General features: G+C 35.3%; 1 protein-coding gene across 3 annotated transcripts; it reads right to left on the bottom strand.

Annotated features, from left to right (window-relative positions):
- Window positions 1-395: 395 nt before the first annotated feature.
- On the bottom strand, window positions 396-10,418 carry LOC136811247 (uncharacterized). Of its 3 annotated transcripts, none has more exons than XM_067067860.1 (10): window positions 10,176-10,415; window positions 8,035-8,273; window positions 7,203-7,282; window positions 6,656-6,712; window positions 6,136-6,184; window positions 4,803-4,993; window positions 4,445-4,492; window positions 2,787-2,892; window positions 2,020-2,064; window positions 396-557 (listed from the first exon to the last, which is right to left on the bottom strand). In XM_067067860.1, exons 1-10 carry the CDS (start codon window positions 10,310-10,312, stop codon window positions 505-507), a joined length of 1,005 nt encoding a protein of 334 aa, XP_066923961.1. In that variant the 5' UTR covers window positions 10,313-10,415; the 3' UTR covers window positions 396-504. The 3 variants fall into 3 exon arrangements, with proteins under 3 accessions (XP_066923961.1, XP_066923963.1, XP_066923962.1); XM_067067862.1 differs by having other exon boundaries at window positions 10,172-10,414; XM_067067861.1 differs by lacking the exons at window positions 2,020-2,064; window positions 2,787-2,892 and having other exon boundaries at window positions 10,176-10,418.
- Between the last annotated feature and the right edge of the window lie 14,347 nt (window positions 10,419-24,765).

The following is a 24,765-nucleotide window of genomic DNA, read 5'->3' as shown; positions in this document are numbered from 1 at the left end:
CTCAACGAAAAATGAACTTTTTTTACAAGGTTCCACTCTTTTACTTGAACGTTTCAATATTGAAAATTAGATGGGGCATACGGGCATAGTCAGCAAAAAAGAAAAATAACCTAAACTTTCAGGCAATTTTCGAAGAGATGAGACCTGGACTAAAACTAATCAAATAATATTCAATATAACATCGGCAATGTTTGCCCTGGGATGAACGTACCCTTTAAAAATGGGTATTTTGAGAAGCGTTTTGATAGAATTACTTTCCCTGTTGTGTGTTATATATATAAAATAATTGCTACCTCGTCAAAATAAGTTCCTCACAAAATTTAATGTTTTAGGGTATTTTATCATACCAAAATTAGTTTTTTGTCAAAATAAACATTAAGAAAAATCAGACTAGATTTCACATTGAGAATGAATATAAATATCTTTTTTTTCTCTAAATTATCAAGTCCTGCTTGGTCGAATTACATTACTATTTACACAAAAATAAACTCTACATAAAAAATATCATACATTTTCTTGGTCAGGTGAATCGAGAATGAGATCCTTTCGAAGATTCCCTGAAAAGAATAAATCGAATAGCGCCGTAAAAAGATCTCGTAAATCGTACGTAAAAGTAAGGTCCCATGACGCAAATTTAAATTAAAGTCTGAAGACAAATAACGCTTTTACTCGAAGTTTTATGTGCTCCTTACAAGACATTTATTTCTGATTGGTTCGAATATATTGACACTAATAAATTTATCAGCTGTAAGTTGTGAAGCAAGTTTTGACTGCATTGATATAATTTTGCAAGCCGTGTATTGATTGTGAAAGAAAGTGAAAAGCCACCTTTTTGTAGTGGTTAAGGAGTTGGCAAGGATTATTTTCATAATGGGCCCCTGGTTTCTTTATGGTCGTATGGGGTAAAATTTCTTAAAGATTCTTCCACAGAAAATTTCCGATACTCGGATTAAATTTCGCCAACGAAAAAAATCGAGAAATTTTGCGTTGATTTAATTTCGTGAATAAGCCTGAAAACAGCTTAAAAATAGCTATTTTTTGCCACAAATGGAGACGAAAATGCGATTTTGGATAACCGGTATAAGATTGGAATTTTTTTTCGGTAAAGGTAGGGTCTTAAAAAACTACCTAACTTTTTAAGACCCGAAATCCTGGCCTTTTTTCGCTAGAAAAGTGACAGTTGAATCTTACCCTAAATAGTAGGGGGAAATTTGTTCGTTTTTTTTGAGGTCGCTCGACTTTTTTAGTCAAAGCACTTGTTATACATTTTTGGAAAGCTAAGGGGTAGGGGAATCAAAATAATTTGGGTGCCAATTTTCTTTCGGACACTTTGGTGTGATTTTCGGACAAATACGACGGTCTCAGGCAAAAATCCTAGGGTGTAAAATTAATGAAAATTTTAGCTGGAGAAAACAGAGACCTGTTGTATATTTTTGGAAAGCTCTCAAAAAATCAAGATTAGTGATATATTGCGAGTATAGGTGATTTCTTTACCTAACTCGAGATATTAATCCTTAAAAACAGTGTTTTTCAGTGTTTTTCAGCCAGAAACAGCTGTTTTGTCCAGTTTTTGCGCTTTCGGAAGCTCAATATCTCAAGTTAGGTACTGAAATCACTTATAATCGCAATATATCACTAATCTTAATTTTTTGAGAGCTTTCCAAAAATATACAACAGGTCTCCGTTTTCTCCAGCTAAAATTTTCATTAATTTTTAACCCTATGATTTTTGCCTGAGACCGTCGTATTTGTCCGAAAATCACACCAAAGTGTCCGAAAAAAAATTGGCACCCAAGTTATTTTGATTCCCCTACCCCTTAGCTTTCCAAAAATGTATAACAAGTGCTTTGACTAAAAAATCGAGCGATTTTACAAATTTCCCCCTACTAAAACGACGATATCGTATGCCTTTTGGCAAACAAGAATTCGTACCGGGGCAGTACTGTGAGTGTATTTTACCATTTCGCTAAATTATGTTTTATAGTGGATACTTTGTTGAAAGGATGGTGAAAATTTATACCTTGTTTCTTATCTTTCCATTTCTCCTCGAATTGTTTCAAATCGCCTGAAATTTTAGGTGAAATTGAGTAAATATGATAATGGGAGAGCTATATTTCCAATGCTTACAGGGCATCCCAGACGTGAAGGTACATTCACTGGCCAAGTGTGGGAAATCATACAGTGGAAATTCAATCAAGACCTGATGGTTTTCTGCGCAGAAGTGAAGACAACTTCACGAATACACACTTTTTATAAGTAACCCCAATTTTTGGCACAGGGCTGGAGTTTCCAAGGATCTTCCGGATTTCAGCTAAAAAGTTACTCGTGGATTTTGAGCCAGAAAAACAGCTTCAAATTTGTTGGCTTTTTATCTCATTTTATGACCAAAATACCTCAAATATGGTATTCAAATACCATCAATACACACTGCTTTCCAGATTCATGCTGATTTTCAGGGCTAAGGCCAAGTTGCTTAATTTTTTTGACATTCTGAGGGCTGAACCCTTATAGCAACACGGTTGCTTAAAAAAATATGTACGTATCATGAAAATAACGGATAGAAATACATTTAACTCTCTCTGATTTGACTCTCAAGATTTTCAACAAATTAGAGAAAGATTCGAATTATTAGATTACAGAGAGCATTTGATTTTCCAGCTAAGAAAAAAAATGCTTTAGTTTGAATTTTAGAAAAATTGAACAACAGAGGTTCGAATCAGAAAGTGTTTACTGTAGATACGTACTGATTGTGCATTTTTGCAGAAAAAAAGATCTTTATTGGAGTACCTTGGTCGATGTTGATGAAATCTTCTGTGGTTTCGATTTCTTTCCCAGCTTTTTGTTTTTCTGTCCTGGTGTACGTTTGATCGCCAATCGTTTTTCGAGTTATTTCCTGGATGCGAAACACAAATTATATGGTTCTGACGTTTTTTTTCTTATAAGCATTACGTTTATAAGCATATGCAGGCTCAGGTTTTGGTACCTGAATAATTGCTCTATTGTTTAAGAACAATAGAATGCTTAGGCTGCTGGCATCCACTAACGGGTTCGTGCTCCTTATAGAGGATGCTTAATAAGCTTTTTTTCCTTTGTCCATAGATTTGCCGCCTTTAGCCGATATACGGCTAAAGACATTTTTAGCTGGCGAGTGTCTACAAATATAACATTACGTAATGTTTAAATTTTCTGTGAGGCACCAAATCATAGATTGGAAAATATATTTGGATTTCGAAATAAAAGTAGGCGGAAGGAAGTTTGCTTGTTTTTTCTTCCTCCTTTCTTGTTTAATGTGGAGATTTTGTAAAAGATGAGAATTAGATTTATTGAATTTAAGTGCCCTGATGTATCTTCTGTGTGCACCAACAAAATTTTGCTTCATAAAACTACACTTTGATGCTTGAATTTGGACTTGTATGAGTGTATAATTTTTTACCACACTGGATTCGTTGATCACTTTGGCTCCAGATAATTGTTTTGTCAGTTCTACAGATATGTTGCAGATTATTTCAAGGTATTCTAGTTATGTATATACAGTACATTTTGGGGGTCATACTGAATATTTCTGACATTAGTTCTTTATGATTCTACAAAAGGGAGTGTTGTTGTTCCTTCAACAAGGGCCTTTAAATGTCAAAACAAACAAAGAACTTTTCTTCAGCTTTGGCATTTCACTTTTTAATATTTTGTGGCCTTTGTATCTTTTCAGGTACTTAGCTTCAATTCTTTGAAAAGATTGGAGTGTTTCTGGTTGTTTTCTTTCACTTTTGTGTTCATACTTGTATTTTTTGAGCTTCGACCAAAGAGCTGATGGAAAAGTTTTGATAAATTTACAGACCAGATATCTTATAAAAGCAAAAGTCAAAAATAAATCTACAGACTGTACATAATGCGCGCATCAGATTGTTTTTTATCTTTTCTCTGTTTTGTTTTTTCTGGTCTGGGATTCGAATTTCGAATGTAAACATTCCATTGAAAACGTTCGAAACGATCGTTTTTGCGTACACATCAATGTCAATCAAATTATTAACTCGCCAAGATTTCCTTTGCGAACCGGAAAGCGGTTGGTAGATCATTAAGCAGACCTATACTACCTGGGGTTTTGTAGAGGTCTGCGATTCAGACTATAGAATGCTAAGCATAATGCGAGCCTGATATAAAAAAAATATGTAACTTTGTCTATCCATGAACAGAATGCATTTAAGCGAGCATCTATAAGAATGTTCGCACATTGCGTCCGCATTTTGCTACTTTCCAACCCCCAAAGTCCAAACTTGTCCACAAAATGTAAGGACAAGACACCCTATTCGTGCGAAATTGCTTGAGTACCGAACCGAGAAAAATTGAATTGATCCGATCGAAATAAGGGAAAACTTCTTTTACAAGAATAGCTCTAATCTGAAGTACAGTACACCATTCTTATAAAAAAGCTTGATTGTTTCACCCACCTCCACGTTTCCATCAGAATCTTGTCTTTTCGTGATCGTCTCCACTGACTAAAAAATAATAAATGCAACAGGAAATAATGCAACAGGAAAAAAATAATGCAACAGGAACAAATCCAATAACAACAGTGAACATTCCTATATAGCATGCTTCAGGATTAAAATTACCAAATGTTTTGCCAGATAAACTTGTTTGATTCAACTATAATTACAGGAGTTTCGGTCAGGGCAATCGATACGAAAAGATTAAAATACTGTACAGATAAAATTAGGACTATATCAGATTTCTCCGCGAAAATTAATCACATTAAAGTTAAGGACTTCGATTCGGGGTTCGAGAGTACTGTTACTGGTTACATACACCGTCTGGTTTTATTTTCTTGGTGATTGTTGAGAATTTGTAGGCTGACGAAAAATCCCCTTCTTTTCCGACACTTCCATATAGTGATGAAGAAGAGTCTTGAAAATGTTTGTCATCAAACATTTGTGACCATGGGAAAATGGAGTGGAAACTCATCCCAAATCGCTCATCTTCTTCTGATTCATCTCCGTCTAAAATTTCAGAAAAGTTTCCCAGTTGGTGCACAACATTGTTTCAACAATCATCTACTCTTAGGTGCCAAATAAACGGAGCCCTCCGCTTGTTAATTTTTCGATTTTTTTCCAACCCCCTCGGACGTTATCATTCCCAGCTCCCAAAAGGAAAGTTTCTTGTTTTACTCTAAAAAGCCTAAATTTAGTCTATTTTGACCCTTTTTAGGGTTTTTAAAAGTCCATTTTCCAACCCCCCGGTAATTAGGTTCCCCCCCGTTTATTTGATTTGAAAAGTTTTTCGAACCCCCCCCCTGTTTATTCGAACCCCGCCCCGTTTATTTGGCACCTAAGAGTAACGTTTGATGGACGCTGTGAACGCTAGATGTACGTTGAAACAACGCTATGTGCCAAATTGGTCAGAAAATTATTCTCAGTAATTGGGCTCTTCCAGAAAAAATCTGCTCATGGAGTGGAGGGTATATGTTATTTTTCCAATGATCTACCCCTTGAATTCTCGATTTTTCACTCTCTAAACACGTGTTTTACAAGCATCAAATCGACCCCCTTAACACGAAAAAATACCCCTGGATAAAATATTCCTTCTTTTCTGGAAGAGCTCAGTTTCAGATTCATTTAATTCAAATATTTCTTTTTCACATTTTTAAAGAAAAAGCGCAATAAATCAGATATTGCATGTAAATATAGTTATTATATAAAAATTGCCAAGAGAAACGACATGACTTAAAAGCTATATAGATAGCTAACCAACAGTTGCGAGTACAATATGAGAAATATTTTTCTATATAACATTTTCCAAACTTTCAGGTAAGATTCGGATTTCAGAACTTTTTTTGGGATATACATTTTATTACACCTTTTTTTTATAAAAAAAATCTAAATTTTTGAAGACTTGGAATGTTCTTTTGTCTAAAAATGTTCTTAACATGTTCTTATTTTCGCTATTTTTTGAGTATTCAGTGTATTAGAGTGTTTTAGAGTCCATAAAGCCTTAGGATGTCCTTAACTTGTCCTTAACATTTTGGCCATCAAAGCCTTATGTTCGTATAGTTTATTCTTATTAAAAAAACGTGTAGAGTACATTGCCTTGATAAATACATTCGAAAATCATTTCTTAACTTTAAGCACATCTTTTCTCTCACCTTCATTTCTTCCATGGAATTTTGGTTGAAAGTTTGGTTGCTTAAAGAGCTGGAAAAAAATCAATTCTAATACATCATAACTTGATCAAAAGACCATCAATTCATGTGACAAAACATGAATCATTTTGCAGATTTTCTTGCAGAAAAGTACTTATAATGAAAAACGATGTCTAAGCTTTAAAAAACAAAAGGCTTAGAAAAAGATTTTGACTCAAGCTTAGGCTGGGCTGTTCTTAATTTTTGTAATTTTCACGATTAAATGTTCTTACTTATATTCTTTAATACACTTAGTCTCTTTATTTATGTTAAAATCAGTACTGTCTAAGTAATTTCTGAAATATGAGGCTCAGATTGTTCTTACTTTGTTCTAAGGTATTGGCCAGTTTTCAGTCTTGTGTTCTTATGAACTTATAAAAAATGCGCGGACATGATAAACCAATAATAATAATAATAATAAGAATAATAATAATAATAATAATAATAATAATAATATACATGAAAACTGAATTTCATGATTTACCTGGTTCATATCAAAAAGAAAATTGGAACGTTCATTTTCTTTATCTTTTGGAATTTCCTGTAAGCAAAAGATAACGATCAAAATGAGTTTAAAATCACATTAAAAACCAAGTATAAAAGATGTAGAAGAAATGTATGGAAAGTGTATCTATATTTGATAGACCGGGAAAGATGTACTTTAGAATCACTATGGGGATCTAAATTATAATTTTGATTTAAACACAATTTTTACAAAAAAATTCCCTTAAAGTATTTAGGCAAAAAGTCAACCTATTAATCAATCACATTTTTTCCCCTTTTACGTAATTATATACTAATTTTCTACCTTTTTATAACAATTACTTTTTCTTTTTAAGGTATCATCAACACTTAAAAATCCATATATATATTAAAAAAAATTCAAAAAAACGTATAATTATAAAAATACTAGTCCCTTTTCATGTTTCATCTTTATTTTATTTAGTATTTTCAACACTTGCTCTCCTTGAGGTCAGATCTCTGATCTTCACCATAAAAAAAAATCATTATAAACAACAAAGGATTTTTACCCAATTTTTGTTATCTGGTCTTTTGTTTTCAAGCATTTCTTTTCTGAGATCTGTGTCATCTTTTTCAGCATCATGTTTTTCTAAAGTTTGAAGGCAAAGCAGATGTTAATGTACACGCTTTTTTTTTTATAAGAATGGTGTTTTTTCATTTCATCATGGATATTCTTAACTTTTTGGAGAAAATCATCCAAAAATATTCTTACGGTATTCTTAGGTTAAGTTCGAAACTGGCAATCTACAGGTTAAAATGCATTAAAAATGGCATTCTTAGGTTCAGTTGCTAAATTCCATGATGGTGATATTCTTACCATATTCTTAATTTTTTGGCCATTTTCATCATGGACATTCTTATAAAGTGTATTCTTATAAAAAAAAAAGCGTGTACATTAATCTTATCAAGCAAGACTTTAAAAAATCAAATTGGTTGATCCTCCTGAATGACTTCAACAAAAATTGTAAACACAGAAGCGACTTCATTTTATTTTTATAAAATCAAAATTTATTAAAGACGTTTTTTCAGTGTCATCCAACCACCATCATCTGTTTAAAAAGATTAAATTGAAATTTTATAACCTGGAATGTTCAAAAATTGTTTTGAAAATGTACAAACGAGGATAATTGGATCTCAGTATAAACAATATGCTCTAAAAGCTTTCACAACAGAAGAGGCTGGATAAAGCAGCCTTTAACATTTTGAAAGCATTCTGGTGCTTTTGTTTGTTATTGAACCATTTTTGAATCATTTTGGAGCAATGTGAAATCCTTAAAAAAATTGCACTAAAAATGAATAAAAATTGCGGTTTTTGAAATGCCCTCTTTTTAATAAGTTTACCCCTTTTCATTTCATCATTGAAAGGTATTTGAAAATTTCCCTTCTCAATTTCTCCAAATATTCCTCTGAAAATGGTATTAAAGTCTTCAAACATCTTTGAGATCTCTCCTTCATTTAAATATCGTTGTTGTTGTTGTTGTTGTTGTTGTTGTTGTTGTTGTTGTCTGTTTGAATGTAACTCAGACCTTCTCGGAGAGTCTTCCTTCAAATAACCTGTTCTCAAATCTTCCTCAACATCTCTTTAAAAAAATATAGATTTAAACAGTTGTATTATTTTACAATACAAAATATACCAAAAGGTCTTGCTGGTCATATTTTCTTAGAAATTACCCTGTCAAACTCTCGACCTACTTGATGCAAAATGTTTGTTACCATGCCAAATGAAAAAACGTTTACCATCAGGACTCAGCAGTTAGGGACTGAAAGTTTGAAAAAGTTTTTCCGACGCAAAAAAAAAAATTCAGCCAATTAAAAGCACAGTGTGCTTATACTTACTATGTTTGCTAAATAGTCTAGGCTAAAAAGAGTGCGAAAGGACACGAAAGCCACTTTTTGCGAAGCGAATTTATGAGCGAAGCAGTTTTGCTTTTGTGTGCACGTACCTTTAACTTCTATCCCAAGCAAAAATTTGCTATAAAATTTGCTATATAAATCACATCTTCAAACCGATGATTTTATCAAAATGGCCTTGAATGGTTTGGCTTGAAGCCACGAAAACTTTCTCAGTTTGGTAGCTAGGACTGCGAAAATTGCCGTTTTAAAATGGTGTACCCTAGCAGTGAACAGCAACAAAATTACTGGAAGCCGGAACACGGACTTAGAATCTGAAGTTGATCAAATTGCCGCGCAGGCGGCACTAGCATCTATCTAAGCAATCTAAGCAGTGGTTCTTCGGTTTTAAATGTTTATTTTGCTTTAATTTGTGGCTTTAGTTTGAACGGTGACAGAAAGGATCTTCATCATCCCTTGACTTTTAGCAGCAAGTATCAAGTATCAAATAAGGTCAATCAATGAGAGTATTTGCAAGTCGCGCGGGCGGGAGGAGTGCTCTTTTATAGTGAACGAAACTTATACCTTGCAAAACCAAGTGGATATTCTATGATAAAGAAGTACGGAGGTAATGAAATTTGTCTACTTTGTCAAGAAATAAATCAAAACTGCCCAAGAACCAACAAGCCATCTTTGTACATTTTTGTTTTTGTTTTATTTTTATGTTTTGATGATTTCGACAGACGATTCGTGATTCGAATAAAAATAAAATGTTCGATCGTTCGACGAATATCGTTCGATTTTATTAAGGCACCATTTACACTAGAATAACTAGAAGGAAAAAAAGAGCGATGCGCGCGGGCGGCAGGGGGTGTTGTGCCGCCGTGGATTAGGCGATGGGAATTTGATGTTCTGTTTACCATCGACCGCCTGCATACTCTTGAGTCGCCGCTCAAAAAAGTTCATTATTTCTTAAAAACTCATTATTTTCTTCTTTTCCTGTGCCAAGCTATCCAAAACACTCAAAGTGAATCAAAAATAACATCTTCGCTAAAAAAATGTGCGCCTCGAGTAAAAGACATGGTTCCAATCACGTCCGCGAATGGGACATGCATTTTTTTAAGCAGTGGGCGGCTACAAGGGCATTTTAGAAATTTGCGTTTTAGACGCATCTCGAACGCGTTTGAATTTTCGCGCATGTCATTTTGATTCCGAAAGTGAAAGCAGCTTGATTTCACGGTGGAATTCAACTTCGTTGGAGATGGGAAGCACCAGGTAGGAATAATGAATAATGAATAATGAAATTTTGCCGCATCAAATATTTTTTGGAATGCGACGGTAAACAGAACATCAAATTCCCATCGCCTTATGTGGTGTGTTTGGGCATTAAGGTTCTTACGACCCTGTCTCTATAACGGCTTTATTAGAGGGATTTTTAGAGTGTCTCTTATTTTGCTAGCAACTTGCGAATTGAGGTGGAGTCTGAATTGCTTCGGAACCCTTATACAATACGGCTAGTTAATGAGTGGTGTTATGATTATTTTGATTGCGGCCGCTAGGCCGCGTATAGCATAGGAACTCGCCAAATGTTCCTAACTGACCAGCATCACAAAAAGTGGAAAAATAATATAAAGCATTTAGTTAATACCTACAGTGGTAACCCTGTCACACCATACAAATTCATATCATTTGCTTTCCTCTCAAAAAATCTCTTAAAAAACTCCATCTCTCTCCTGATCCAAAAATCACCTCTCGACTTGAAGTTTCTTCCTACTTTTCCACGCAGCATTGGCTACCATTTTGTTTGTTTTGGTGCTTTTAGGAGCCCGTGGGAAATGACGTCATATGGGCGGGAAAGTTTTCAGTTCTTAGTCGCTTGGGAAATTTGGTAAAATGACATTATTATGGGGAAACTTTGATCGTTAATCAGTATCTAAGAGCATATCACAATGTCGGCAAAAAGAACAATCCCCTCCTCTCCCCCATCAAATACGAAAAAATCGATTCAATTATATTGTGAGAGTCGAGGTTACCATGAGAATGACAGCTCGAATAAATATCGATATTTCCTCTGATGAAGGCCTCTGGTACCCAGGGTACAAAATAGTAATCTGCATTGTTTATTTCCATATGAAGATTCGGACAAAACATTATTATGCATCGTCAGCAGTATCCGTCATATATACGTCACATTTTAAACAGCTGAAGAAGATAATTGATCCCAATTCAATTCTAACCCTCTATTATCCCTTGTAAAGTTACAGGAAATTTACTGAGTGAAAAATATTTCACCATTCATGATGATAGATTTTTTGCTGTCCTCAGCAATTTTTATATGTATATCCGTCGAATTTCTATTTCTGTTTTTATTCGATTCAAAGCATCAAAGGAGGCTTAAAAACCTCGCGAATATGGAATAAGAAAAATAAACTGTAAACATAATATAAATAAATAAGGCTTCTGTAATTACAATAAAATTAATGTATCAAAAAAATATTAAAATGTATCAAGAGAAAACAGCGAAGAAAAGTCACAAAAAGGCGCAAGGCACACACGGAATACCCAATTTATTTTTATGGTTAGCTCCAGTTTTTTGGTTTTTGGAAGAACGTTTATAGCATAACGCTATGAAGTAAGAGCAGAGCCGGAGAGAGAGAGGGCGGTGGGGGGGGGGGACCCGAGGCAAAAATAAAGAAGAAAAGGGCAGGGCTCGGTTTTGCGGGCGGCCACCCATTGTGGGCGCCGTCAGGGAGCCAAAATAAATTTGGTTTGGAAAATTACAAAACAAACAAAATGGCGGACTTTTTGAGTTGTTTGTGGGGGTGGTGTGTAGGACCTGGTGTGTAGACGTGATGTGGAGATGAAAAGGTACGATGTTGCTGTTTCAACCATTTATTTCTGAAACGTGTGACCTATGTGGTTTTCACTCGAATGCCATATTTAAAGTAAAATCATCACCGGACAGAAGATTAATGTAGCTAAAAAAAGGCTTCACTTTTTCTTTTTAAATTAATTCATATTAATGTAGAATGATGAGGAGTTAGTAGTAAGCTTTTACTTAATTGAATAGACCTTTTGTCAATGTATCTAGTTCTAACTCTTCATTTACCTTAAAGTGAAGAAAATTTTAAAAGGGAAGAAGTTTTTTGCAGGATTTAAATTTTGCGGTCCCAGCATCAAAATTTGGAAGTTTTGCAGAATTTAAAATTTCATGGTTGAGTGAATTGTTCATAGTATGACCATTTTGCCCTAAAAAGATGGTTGGCAGACAATGGACCTTTTCGCCTTTCCATCCGCCATATTGAATTGTATGCAAAAATTATGGTGGCCGATTTGCCGTGGTGGAATTCCCTCCAGTCTGGAAATTGCAATGTGTGCGCCGGATATGTCCGGCGTAGATTTGAGATTTGAGACCTGTTGCCTTTGGCTTTTCCAAGTTAAGTTGGCACAGCTCTGACGTAACATTTCCCTGCCTCCTTTCCAGACTGGAATTCCCTTAGAAAGTATGCAAAACATACACGCTTTTTTTTATAAAGAATAGTGTATTTTGGTTGAGGGTGAGCATTATTCTTATTTTTCTATTGTTCTAAACAATAGGCCTATTGTTTTAAACCCGAAATCTCACCCTGATATTCTTATAGAAGTTATTCTTATAAAAGAAAAAGCGTGTATGCAAAAAGAAAGTATTAATATAAAACTTACATGCATAATTGGCATTTTATTAAAGTGTAATCTTGTAGAAGAAAGATTAAATTTGCTTCTCTTGAAAACTAAAAATAATTATATTCACTCATCTCTTCGAACAAGCACTTCAAAAATAGACCGTTTCGCCTTTCCATCCGCCATCTTGAATTGTATGCAAAAATAGAGGAACGAAAAAGCCGTGGTTGGATTTAGTTGGAAAGTATGCAAAACATATGCAAGTTTACACAAAGATTAAAAAGACAACAAAGCATCTTATTAAAAAATATTATAATCATTATAGAACAATAAAAGATGGAATTTCTTAATCCAAAATATATTTACAGAACAACAATAGCCTTTTAGAAATTTGTTCTTAAAGACATAGCATATTCTGTTTTCATGCCATTAAGAAATCCCCACGAAGACAGAGTACTCACATCAAACTTTCAAAACACGCAAACTGAAAAGCAGTAATTATGACGTCACACATTGTCATTGTTTTGATTTGATCATTTGGCGGCTCTATTCCCAGGAGAATAATTTACCGTCAGCCGAATAAGGATTATTTTTTACCTTCGCTGGTGATTTTTCAGTTTGAGTTTCTGTCTAATGTTATGGATTTTTGAATTGCTTGTTCTAAGAGATGAGCGAATATAATTATTTTTAGTTTTCAAGAGAAGCAAATTTAATCTTTCTTCTACGATTACACTTTAATATAATGCCAATTATGCATCTAAGTTTTATATTAATACTTTCTTTTTGCATATGTTTTGCATACTTTCTAAGGGAATTTCACCACAGCAATTCGGCCACCATAATTTTTGCATACAATTCAATATGGCGGATGGAAAGGCGAAAAGGTCTATCAATAACATTAGACATAAATTCAAACTGAAAAATCATCAGCGAAGGTAAAAAATAATCCTCATTCAGCTGACGGTAAATTATTCTCCTGGGAATAGAGCCGCCAAAATGATCAAATCAAAACATTGTTAATGTGTGACGTCATAATTACTGCTTTTCAGTTTGCGTGTTTTGAAAGTTTGATGTGTGTACTCCGTCTTCGTGGAATTTCTTAATAGCATTAAAACAGAATATGCTATGTCTTTAAGAACAAATTTCTAAATGAATATTTCTTTTTGGATTGAGAAATTCCATCTTTTATTGTTCTAGTGATTATAATATTTATTTAATAAATGAGTAGTGAAGGCATAGTCGGTAAACTTAACCAAGCATGTTAATTTTTATTTTTCATACATGTTTCGATTTAATAATCATCATCAGTGTTTTTAGTTCTAAAAATAGATAAATAAAAATTATATCATGTGTCACAAATAAATAGTGTATATACAGAATCAGTCACAAGTATAAAAATCAGCTTTTCAAACTTTTTATTTATAAGATTCTTTGTTGTCTTTTTAATCTTTGTCTAAACTTGCATATGTTTTGCATACTTTCCAACTAAATCCAACCACGGCTTTTTCGTTCCTCTATTTTTGCATACAATTCAATATGGCGGATGGAAAGGCGAAAAGGTCTATAACATCCACAAGGATGCAAGTGAATTTTTTAATCTGCGGACCTAGACAGGGGCTCGGTTATTCAGTAGGTGGTTGCACCCCAAAATCACGCGGTACCCCAAAACCCACAATTTCATAAAATTCAGTGTCAGTTATACTCCTTATGGGAAACTAAGTGTTAATGGACATGTTTTTTAATTGTTTCGTTTTTAGGGGTCTTGGGAAATCATCATTCATTTCTAATATAATGAATGAACTAAAATTATGCCCTGATGATGGTTGCTTGGAAAAGATGAACTTTAAAAATTTAAAAGAATTTTTTCTAAAGCTTAAATCTGTCATGACTTATGCTTCAACAAAGTGCGGTCCAAAAATGGGCCAATACTTAGCATTTTAGTAGGAGGAAATACTTAGCATTTGGATTTAGAGGCTTTTATCTCTCTCAATTTTTCTGCTATGACTCTAATACTTTGCATTTGCCTTTTTATACCTTATAAGATCAATATACCAACATAAGCAATCATTAAAAATGGTTGTATGGTCCCATTATGAGCATGTTTTTAGCATTGGGTGTGGCTTTTTTTTAATCCACCAGCACAGTTAAGATAAACACAAAAGAACTATGATATTCATATTATGCATACTTGAGGCATTCAAAAAGACAGAAAAACCAAATTTGGCCGATATAAAGCATTCCAGGGTCCTTTTATGAGCAAAAATTTAGCATTGACTGGACTTAGAGTTCTTGAAGGCCATGTCTTTATGCTAAAATTTGAAAACCTAGCTCATTTAGGCGCTATTTGATGCTTGGATCATTCACGAAGCTTAAAAAGTCTTTTCTGTGATCTTTGTCATAGTTAAATGGACCAAAAAGGAACATTATTTTAGCATTTTAACAGGAAATGTTAAATATTCGCTCGATTCTGGACCCTGAAAAGGTTTTGAACATCAAATAAGTTATCATTAATGTTTGATACCTTAAGTGGATAAATTTTCGCGTGGACTTTTTTTCGCGAATCGAAAATCGAAAATTTTCGCGTGGACTAAATTTCGCGTGGACTAAATTTCGCGAATCAACCTCTTTTTCACCTAATTTCTTTCATTTTCCTAGGGGTTTTGGCAAAACTCATAATTTTAAATTTTTCACGTGGACAAAATTTCGCGAAAATGGCCAAAATACGCGAAAATCGCGAAAATTAATCCACGCGAAAATTTATCCACTTAAGGTACACAATTGAACAGGACTTCATTCATGAGGTTATTTAATGTTCCTAGGTCTCAAAATGAGCTGAATTTAGCAAAAATTAGACTAGGTGTTAAGTTAATTTTAGTAAGAGAAGCAGAATAAATTGCAGTATTTCCAGTGGAAAATGCTAAATTTAGCTCCAAACCGGCCCTTTAACAGCTCAAATGTTTTATTGGTGTTAATAACTTGATTATTAAACTACTTCAAAGGAAGTTATGAAGGTTTTACACCCACTCAAGCCTTTTAATTAGGTGTTTAGAAACATACTAGTAATTCTGCTGCAGTATTTTTAGCGGAAAAATGCTAAATTTAGCTCTAAACGGGCCCTTTAACAGCTCAAGTGTTATATTGGTGTTAATAACTTGATTATTCAACTATTTCAAAAGAAGTTATGGAAGTCTTATAATAGGAAAATGTGGGCCTTTTAACAATAGGCTGCTTTAGTTGCCATCCCTCTATGAGAATCATTGCATCTTGCTGCATCATCTCTACGCTTAGTTTTGTTGACGTGATACCAACCTTTCTTGCAGCATTAATGATACCCTCTTTGGAAACCCATTTATCCCAGATGTTTGCTAGAATAACCATGAAGGCTTCTCGACTTAAAGTGTTAAAGTCAGTAAACATTTGATGGTTTTTCTTTTTCACACTCTTGGTGAATTTTCTTGTTTAACTGGTCCAAAAGTTGAGTTACTCCTGTTGTGTCTGGTGGTGTCACAAACAGCTGCATTTAAATGAAAAGCATGAACAAATCAAAACATATTTCTAAAGGTTGTACCTTTTTTTCTCCAATGCTGTTTTTGCATTTGGTGACAGCTTGACAAATCTCCGTCCACCTTTTAATTTTCTGTTGGTGTAGTCTCGCACTCGAAGGACATCAAGTATCAGTTTTTCAAGCTCCTTTTTGTTAATTGCCTGCATACACCTGTTTTTGTTTTTCACATACTGTACAATCATATTTTCTTCTTGTGATGTTAAGATTTTACAATACAATCTTTCTTCACCAGTTACAACTTTGCCATCAAGTCGCTTATTAATTGTTTCACGGTCCTTTACCAAGGGAAATAACCTGTTTTAAGTGCTGCATAGCCACGTTTGCTAATTTCTCTGCACCAGGCCTCAGCTGCCTTCAATTGTTTTTCTTTTTCACTTGTTTGCTTTCTTACAACCAATGCCTCCGCTTTAGTCGATGGTTTTGATGATTTGAAATTTTTTTCTGGTGTATACGCATAGAGAACTTGGGCTTCATTTTTTATCTTACTATACTAAATGAGTTTATGAAAAATGTCTGTAACGCTAGCCCAGTAACATATGTTAAGGTTTCTAAAATTTGAACGCCGCGGCTGGAAAACCTATCCACCTTCGATACAAAAAGTCTTGCGCTAAGTTTGACAAGCGTAGAAAACTCGGATTAGAGAAGACTCTACACTGCTATTTGTAAACGAAAAAAGTTCTGACGTCAATTTCATGAAAAAGTACTGCGACGTCACAAAGTTTCAAATAAAAAGGTGTGGTATTTTTGTTGCACGATTTCGAATTGTTTTATATCAACACACGCAACAAAATCCAACATTGTTGTTTGATGATTAAACTTCGTCTAACATTATTTAAAAAGGTTTCAATGTTGGTTGCATTGCATATGCGCCGGTCTTAAGCTGTCCGCATGCGAAGCCAACAAACGGGTAAACCTTCAGTGCTCAATCGCAAAGCGCGAGCCTCTCCTTCACAACTAAGGCTTTTTCTTTCCTAGAAGCAACCCTCTCACCACCTGAGACACCTTTGGGCGTCTGCAACGACGGGTACCCTCGATAATTTTGGCAGGGTCACTATGGCATTTCATTGAACACAAACTTCCGTTATCTTAAAAAGACATATCATCGAGGCTTACAGACACAAAAATTTGACTAATGTAAAAAGTTTCGAAGTATAATTTTTATCATTGTATTTGGCATTTTAAGCCAAAAGGATGTCAGGAATTAACCCACATTATAGTATTTTAAAGGCTTTTGATGTGCAAGCAAAACCGTTAACCGGCGTTTACGACGACGGGAACCGTCTAGTATTTACTAAATTAAAAAAAATAGGTTGACAATAAAGTACATAGTGGGCAACACCCCTCCAACCCCCACCTGAAAAAGGTTACCCCCACCTACATAGGGTTACCCCTACCTGAAATCTCATATCAGCCCAACCCACACCTTTTTCAGCAACCCCCACCTAAATTTGTAAAATCTTCTAACCCCCACCTGAAAATTCAGTTTATCCTTTTTTCCTTTAGGAAACATATGTCGTCATAGGTAATGGATATAAAGAATGTGCTTTGTTTGAACACTCACTCATTAAAATTAGTTTTAGTTTTCTTTTAGGTTTTTGAAGTTGAAAAAGACAAAAAAGTACAAAATCAAACGAAGTTAAATACAGAAAACTTGACAACCCCCACCTGAAAAATGTTACTACATAGGGTTACCCCCACCTGAAATTTCTCATCAACCCAACCCCCACCTATTTTTAAAAATCTGAAAATCCTCAACCCCCCCCAGAATCCAGGGGGGGGGTGCCCACTATGAAGTATGTTTAAATCAACTATAAAGCTTCTTATCAATCAAATGAATGACTTAATAGGTGGAGTAACTATCAAAGTAAATCCTCAGAAAGTATTTTTTTGGCCCAAATTTTTAAAATTCTGAAAATGCCAATGTGGGTTTTGGGGTGCCTGTATTGTGGGTTTTGAAGTACTTTGGGGTATATGGCTTAGACTAAGTTTGCAAACTTATTTTCACTAGTAAGACAATTGAATATGAAGATCGCATGCAAAAAACCACACTTCTAGCATTATTATTTATGAAATTACAGCCAAAATAGAGTTTGTGGGTTTTGGGGTGCGCAAAAAAAAATAGTACCAACTTCAATACCCTGTAAAAAAATCAAGAGATGAATATGAATGATCAGATACCACAGGAAGAACCATTATTAGTCCAAAGTTTTGAATGGTATAATAAAAATAATCCAATAACCAACACAGCTCATAATATAACGGCCTGGTTTTTTTGCCTGGGTTTTGGGGTGCAACCACATAGACCTAACAACTCTTCATACAAAAATTACGGGAAATGCATTTGGACTTTGTACCCTATGCTGCACACAAGCACTTGAGCTAAAGTCCCGCAAAAGCGGGACAGAAATCATTTTTTTGAAGTTTGTAAAAAAATGCCGGCGCCACATTGAAGATCTTTCAAATTCAGTTAGTAAGTATGTGAAAAGAGCAGTAAAAAATACAACTTTTTTATATATATTTAGCAGAAAAACAATGATAAAACCATGCATTATTATTACAATATGCATGATACAGTAATTATGCATGGCTCTATCATTGTTTTTATGGCTGGACTACATAATTATTCAACAGGACGTCCTCTTTGAAAAAAGGTCTATTGAATACTATCCACTGATGACCCGCGGCACTATCATAAAGCTAGAATAGCTTTGGGTATCTTTGCTTGAGAAAATGATTGACAGATTAAAGTTTTTCATCCGCGCGGGAGCTCACAGACGCTCGGCAGCTCGCGGACGCTCGGCAAGCGTTCTCGGCTCAATCCTCGGACCGCGTCAAAAATGGTAGCCATAGCTGTGACAAATCATTTCGATGGAAGTTGTTGGAATGTTTACAAGGCTCTTGACAGAAAATCCTTCATTTTATTGTCAATGATGACAGTGCCATTATTAATTTTGTTAGATCTGACATGATGTTTGTAAGTGCACTTTATAGTTTTGATTCCCAGTGAAGAATCATATTCTGGTTTTCATGTTATTAGATGCTGTTTGAGAGCTTTAGAGCTAACCTGTTATTATCAGCATCGGTTTGGGTTGAAGCTTGAGAGTCACAATATATATAAGGCTGAAGGTCGAAGACATTCTTAACTTATGGGCATTTTCGCTTACCCTCTGACTTGTGGGGGGCTTCCAAGGGTACAAAATATCGGAATACTTGTAATTTTTTTCGTCAAATACCAGGGAATACCAGCCAAAAACCCAGCGTGATATGTGATATGTATTTGTTTTCCCAGGAGAATTCACAGAATACTATCACTTCAAAGAAATTTGGGTCCATGTCTATTGCCATTTCAGAGCAGTTTTTAGTCAAATATGGATTTTCTGCTTGAAATGTTGCATTTTAGCCAGTTTTAGCACATATTTCAATTCCATAATGGCGGGCATACCCTTATCCTAAACCCAAAGAATTTTGATTTCCCTGGAGTATTTCCAGAAGGCTATCACTGCAAAAAGATTTTAGGTTCATGTTTATTGCCATTTTTAAGATTTTTCCAGTCAAAAATAGGATTTTTGCTTGAAATATTGCGTTTTAGCAGGAATTTCAATTCCAAAATGGTGGATATACCCAAATCGCAAACCCAGATGATTTTGATTTTCCTGCAGTATTTCCAGAATACTATCACTGCAAGAAAATTCGGGCCCATGTCTATTGTCATTTTAGAGATGTTTTCAGTTCAAATTTGGGTTTTTGCCTGAAAAATGGCTCTTAGCAGGGATTTTATTTCCATAATGGCGGACATAGACGCATCCCAGACCCAAATGATTTTGATTTCCCTGGAGTATCTCCAGAATACTGGAGCCGCCGCCGGTAATACACGAATACCGACAGAAACCCGTGGACTACCGCAACATAATTCTAAGCTCAATCGAAGAGTCTAAATTAAAAACCCGCCGCCACCGCCGGTAATACACGAATACCGGCGGAAACCCACGGACTACCGCAACATTATTATAAGCTCAATCAAAGAGTCTAAATTAAAAACCCGCCGCCGCCGCCGGTAATACACGAATACCGGCGGAAACCCGCGGACTACCGCAACATAATTCTAAGCTCAATCAAAGAGTATAAATTAAAAACCCGCCGCCGCCGCCGGTAATACACGAATACCGGCGGAAACCCGCGGACTACCGCAACATAATTATAAGCTCAATCAAAGAGTCTAAATTAAAAACCCGCCGCTGCCGCCGTTATACACGAATACCGGCGGAAACCCGCGGACTACCGCAACATAATTCTAAGCTCAATCAAAGAGTATAAATTAAAAACCCGCCGCCGCCGGTAATACACGAATACCGGCGGAAACCCGCGGACTACCGCAACATAATTATAAGCTCAATCAAAGAGTCTAAATTAAAACCCGCCGCTGCCGCCGTTAATACACGAATACCGGCGGAAACCCGCGGACTACCGCAACATAATTCTAAGCTCAATCAAAGAGTCTAAATTAAAAACCCGCCGCTGCCGCCGTTAATACACGAATACCGGCGGAAACCCGCGGACTACCGCAACATAATTCTAAGCTCAATCAAAGAGTATAAATTAAAAACCCGCCGCCGCCGGTAATACACGAATACCGGCGGAAACCCGCGGACTACCGCAACATAATTATAAGCTCAATCAAAGAGTCTAAATCAAAAACCCGCCGCCGCGGCCGGTAATACACGAATACCGGCGGAAACCCGCGGACTACCGCAACATAATTATAAGCTCAATCAAAGAGTATAAATTAAAAACCCGCCGCCGCCACCGGTAATACACGAATACCAGCGGAAACCCGCGGACTACCGCAACATAATTCTAAGGCGGCGGCGGCGGTAAATTATTTTGATGTAAAATGTCATTTACCGGCGGGTTAAAATAACAGTATCGACATAAATTTAATAAAACATGCTTATTTGACAGATCTTGAAAAACACTGAAATTATTAAAACGAAAAAATGTCATTTACCGGCGGGTTGCCGCAAAATACCGCGAAACCCGGCGGCGGCGGCGGTAAATTATTTTGATGTAAAATATCATTTACCGGCGGGTTGCCGCAAAATACCGCGAAACCCGGCGGCGGTTAATTTGTCATTTACCGGCGGGTTGCCGCAAAATACCGCGAAACCCGGCGGCGGCGGTAAACTATTCTAATGAAAAAAGGCTATTAATTGTACACATGATCTGACGAATGAGAAATACCGCCGGGTTACCGCCGGACTACGCGGTAAATAGATTGATATCTGTGCCTAAATGTGAAAAGGCCAGAAAATGCCATTTTTTCAATTTTTGCCTGTAGTGCGAATCAGTACCCCCAGGGGGGGTTTGGCCAATTTTGGACTTCTGACGTTAAAAATTGCGCAGAATGCCTCACAATAGGTTAAATTTTCATAAAAAAACACTACATCTTGAATTTTCTGACTTTGACATTTGACGCCCCACCCTAATACCGTATACAGAATGCTAAAAAGTTTATAGTGGAAATTTCTTTGAATACACTGTATCTAAACATGAATATATCCTAAATGACTCGAAGAATGCAAGGAGAGAGGCAACTTGAAATATGGCTTTGTCGGTAGGTGAAAATCCTGAGTGGTTGAGATAGGATAAAATAATATAAAGGTGATAGGGGACCTGGGTGGTCGAGATTGCCAGATTCCACGAAGAGTATGAAAAAAGATGTTGAAGTCTGATAAGTGAGAAAATTGACCGAGCATATTATTTTGACAAAGTACTTCAAATATATACACTTATGATAGTCTTGAACAGTAGCTTGCGATTAGGTAAGGAAACAGCATAAAAAACACAGAGAAGTTTCAGTGACTGGAAAGGGAGTAACTTGATTCGAAAGACGGAATGTTGTGTAATAAAAAGTGCTGTATCTGTAGGTGTTTTGCGTTGAAGTTGCGGTAAACTGTCTCAAGTAGACAGTTTGCAGGTGGGAAGGCCAGGGAGCAGAGAACCAATATGTCCCTTATAAAAGAAACCAAAACCAAAGAAGGACAGATCAGTAGATAGACAAAGCTAGGAATTGGGAAAACACAACAGGGCTCAGCATAAGACCACATACAGTAATATGATGTTCTCAAACTGATTTGTGAAGAGAGATAAGATGATGGAGCTTACAGTATGTGGCCCCCAAAACGGCGATCAAATTTGAAATTTCTCTCAAATCTAGAGGAAAAGAGATTTTACAAAAATTTTTACTGCATGAAAACCTTTAACATCTCTACTTTATTTCCTGGAAGTTCTTTTTCAAAATTTTCAATTTCAACAATATTTTTCATTCGCTTAAAGATAGGTAGCTTTTTTCTAATGGCCCCCAAAACGGAGGTTTGAAATTTTAGCGATTTCTCGAGATATCTTTAAGATATGAATACAAAATTTTGACCATAGTTTTGAAATATGATTTAGAGGGTTTTGGGCATAAATTTATTTGATAAAATTTTTACAGTATACCCCTGGTTGTCAAAATGCAGGTTTAGGGCTCCCAAAACGGAGTTGTAGCTAAAATCAAATTATTAAGCCCTGTGGTAATAGGGGGGGAAACTATGAACATATTTGTGTTTTCCCTTAAATTTAGGACCCGATGGATGTAAGATTTTTGCTTTTTATGAAATATTTCAAGATTTTCGATATTGCAAAGTCCAAACTGAAAATTTAGAAATTTTCAAAATGACAATTTTGATTTAACAACGTCTTAATCAAGTTTTTGAAAACAAATCTCTTTTAAAAATAGTTCCATTCATGTATGGAATAAGCTGTGAAAACTTTAGAAAAAAAGCTTAACTGAAACTGAAAATATTAAGCTTTAAAGATATTTTTCTCCTATATTTTGCAAAAAAATTACAGAATTTGCCGTTTTTGCTGATTCAGCGAAGAATTTTATATATAATGTTAATTTTTTGTTATAAAATATTAACTCAAGGTGATAGGAATAGAATTCCAAGATTTTTTGCTTTTTCTCATATTTAGAATTTTCGGTTTTGTCAATGCTGATTCTAGGGCTCCAAAATATTGGTTGACCTTCAAGATGCTATATCTTTTACCCAGCCTCTAAAGTCACAGATGTATTTGCATTTTCTGAACGGCATTAGGTGTAGAAAGTTTCCTATACCCCGTTTTCATAACTTATTTTCAATATCCAAGGAGCTAGAGTGAGTTATATGCAATTTTTATCTTATTTTGGTGTTAAAATATTTTCTTTAGACGCAAATATGTTATTTTGAATCCGTCTCAAACCAGCAAAAACATGCTCATTTTTAAGTATAACCATCATTCTTTCAAAATAAACAAAAATCGTTTAATTCTGATAAATCTACAAGTCAGAATCTTCATTTTAATGAAAACCTCCGTTTTGGGGGCCGTCTCCGTTTTGGGGGCCATATACTGTAGCTACAAAAGTACAATCTAGGTCAGAATATACTGAGAATTTTGGTTAATTACAGTATAAGTTTAGGTCTCCAGAGGAAAGCAGCAAAAACTATGGAGTCATCTTCAGAATGCATGTATCAACGATCAAGCTCGAGTTCAATCCCAGGGATTTGATAAAGTCAATTGATATTACATACTGTAGTAGCTTCAAATCATCATAGCTACACCAAAAATTACCAATTTGATAAAGTAAAGTGAAGCAAAAAGAGAAATTTTAGACACTAAAAACACTTTTTTTATAAGAATACCCTTATGTGGAAATTGTCTGAAATCGTAGAAATATCATAAGAATGCCTCTAAGTGGAGTCTGAAAAGATTGTAAAGATTAGGAAGATATCCATTTTTTAGTAAAAATTTTTGTGTTCACGTGAGAGCGGTCAAGGTATATTTTACGTGAAGCGATAGAAAGCGATAAAAAGCGCTATATATAAAGCGACAGAATGTTTCCACCAAATGTTGAAAAAAAAAAATTTAACCCTACTTTCTGTCGCTTTCTAACGCTTCTTGTCGTCCAGTGGGAACCAAGCTTTAAAGTGTTCATTCATGATTATCTCACATCTCAAATGATACTGAATTATATTTGTGAGCATATTTCCTTATAAACAAGAATAACTATTTTACTGTAGAACTAAAAGGTAATATGGTTATTTTTATTTCCTTTGCTCCTTTTTCTAATAAGGTTCATTTATTTATTTTATTCTCATTCGTACATCCTGACTGACACAAAAGATTTTCAGTTGGTCAAATGGCTTTTCCAGTCAGACATTGACTGATGACCGAGGCTTCTTTTCAGCCCTGTGGTATATTGAAATAGGAAGAGTGTTGATTGTGAAACAAACAGATTTAAAGTGAGGAAGAGTGAAGAATTAAGGTTAAGGTTGCTAAGGTGTCTTACTTTATTTATATATCCAGTCTTGTTTAAGGCCTGTTTCCATCGATCGCGCGAGCGTGCACGCTAGGCCAAAATTCTTAAAATAGATTTGGCCGCACACTTCGCGCGATCAATGTTTGATTTCCATCAAAAACATACACAATCTGTATGTTTACATTTTTTTGTTTACTCAGCAGTATTTCTCTTTCTTGATTGGTTGAAAAATTATCAATTGGGATGTGCGCTCCTGTACGCTCAAAAAAGTTGAAAATTTTCAGCGTAGAAAAGAGCACAAAAGCGTACAAAAGCGTACACTTTTTGTGTACAAAAAAAATTAATTCGTGACGTCAATAGGCTATTTTAGGAAATTTTGCCCTACCGTGCACGCTCGCGCGATCGATGGAAACAGGCCTTTAGGGGTGTTTGTCATTTGATAAAAAAAGTTAAAATAAAATATAATATGACATATTTTAAGGCCACAACCCTGTGGTCACGATATGTAGTGGGGTCTCCTATTTGCTAAATTTCTACACTGTCTTTTACTGGCCCTTACACGATTGTCTCAAAACCTATCTGAATTTCAGGTACTTAAAATTGAATACAATTAAGAAGGAGCCATGGAGCCAATCTGACCCAATAATGATTTAAATGCTCACTTGTCATCTTTTGTTTTTAG

The sequence above is a fragment of the Clytia hemisphaerica genome, unplaced genomic scaffold (assembly GCF_902728285.1).
Source record: "Clytia hemisphaerica strain Z4C2 unplaced genomic scaffold, Clytia hemisphaerica genome assembly, whole genome shotgun sequence".
NCBI lineage: Eukaryota > Metazoa > Cnidaria > Hydrozoa > Leptothecata > Clytiidae > Clytia > Clytia hemisphaerica.
The sequence above is the reverse complement of the archived record's forward strand: the minus strand, read 5'-3'. Positions and strand labels throughout refer to the sequence as shown.

Coding starts and splice junctions, on each gene's coding strand:
- LOC136811247 (XM_067067860.1), bottom strand. CDS start 10,312: ATGCTGCGTGGAAAAGTAGGAAGAAACTTCAAGTCGAGAGGTGATTTT. Junction 8,274..10,175: donor GGTGTGACAGGGTTACCACT/GTAGGTATTAAC, acceptor ATTTTTTTAAAG/AGATGTTGAGGAAGATTTGA. Junction 558..2,019: donor ATGGAAAGATAAGAAACAAG/GTATAAATTTTC, acceptor TATTCTTTTCAG/GGAATCTTCGAAAGGATCTC.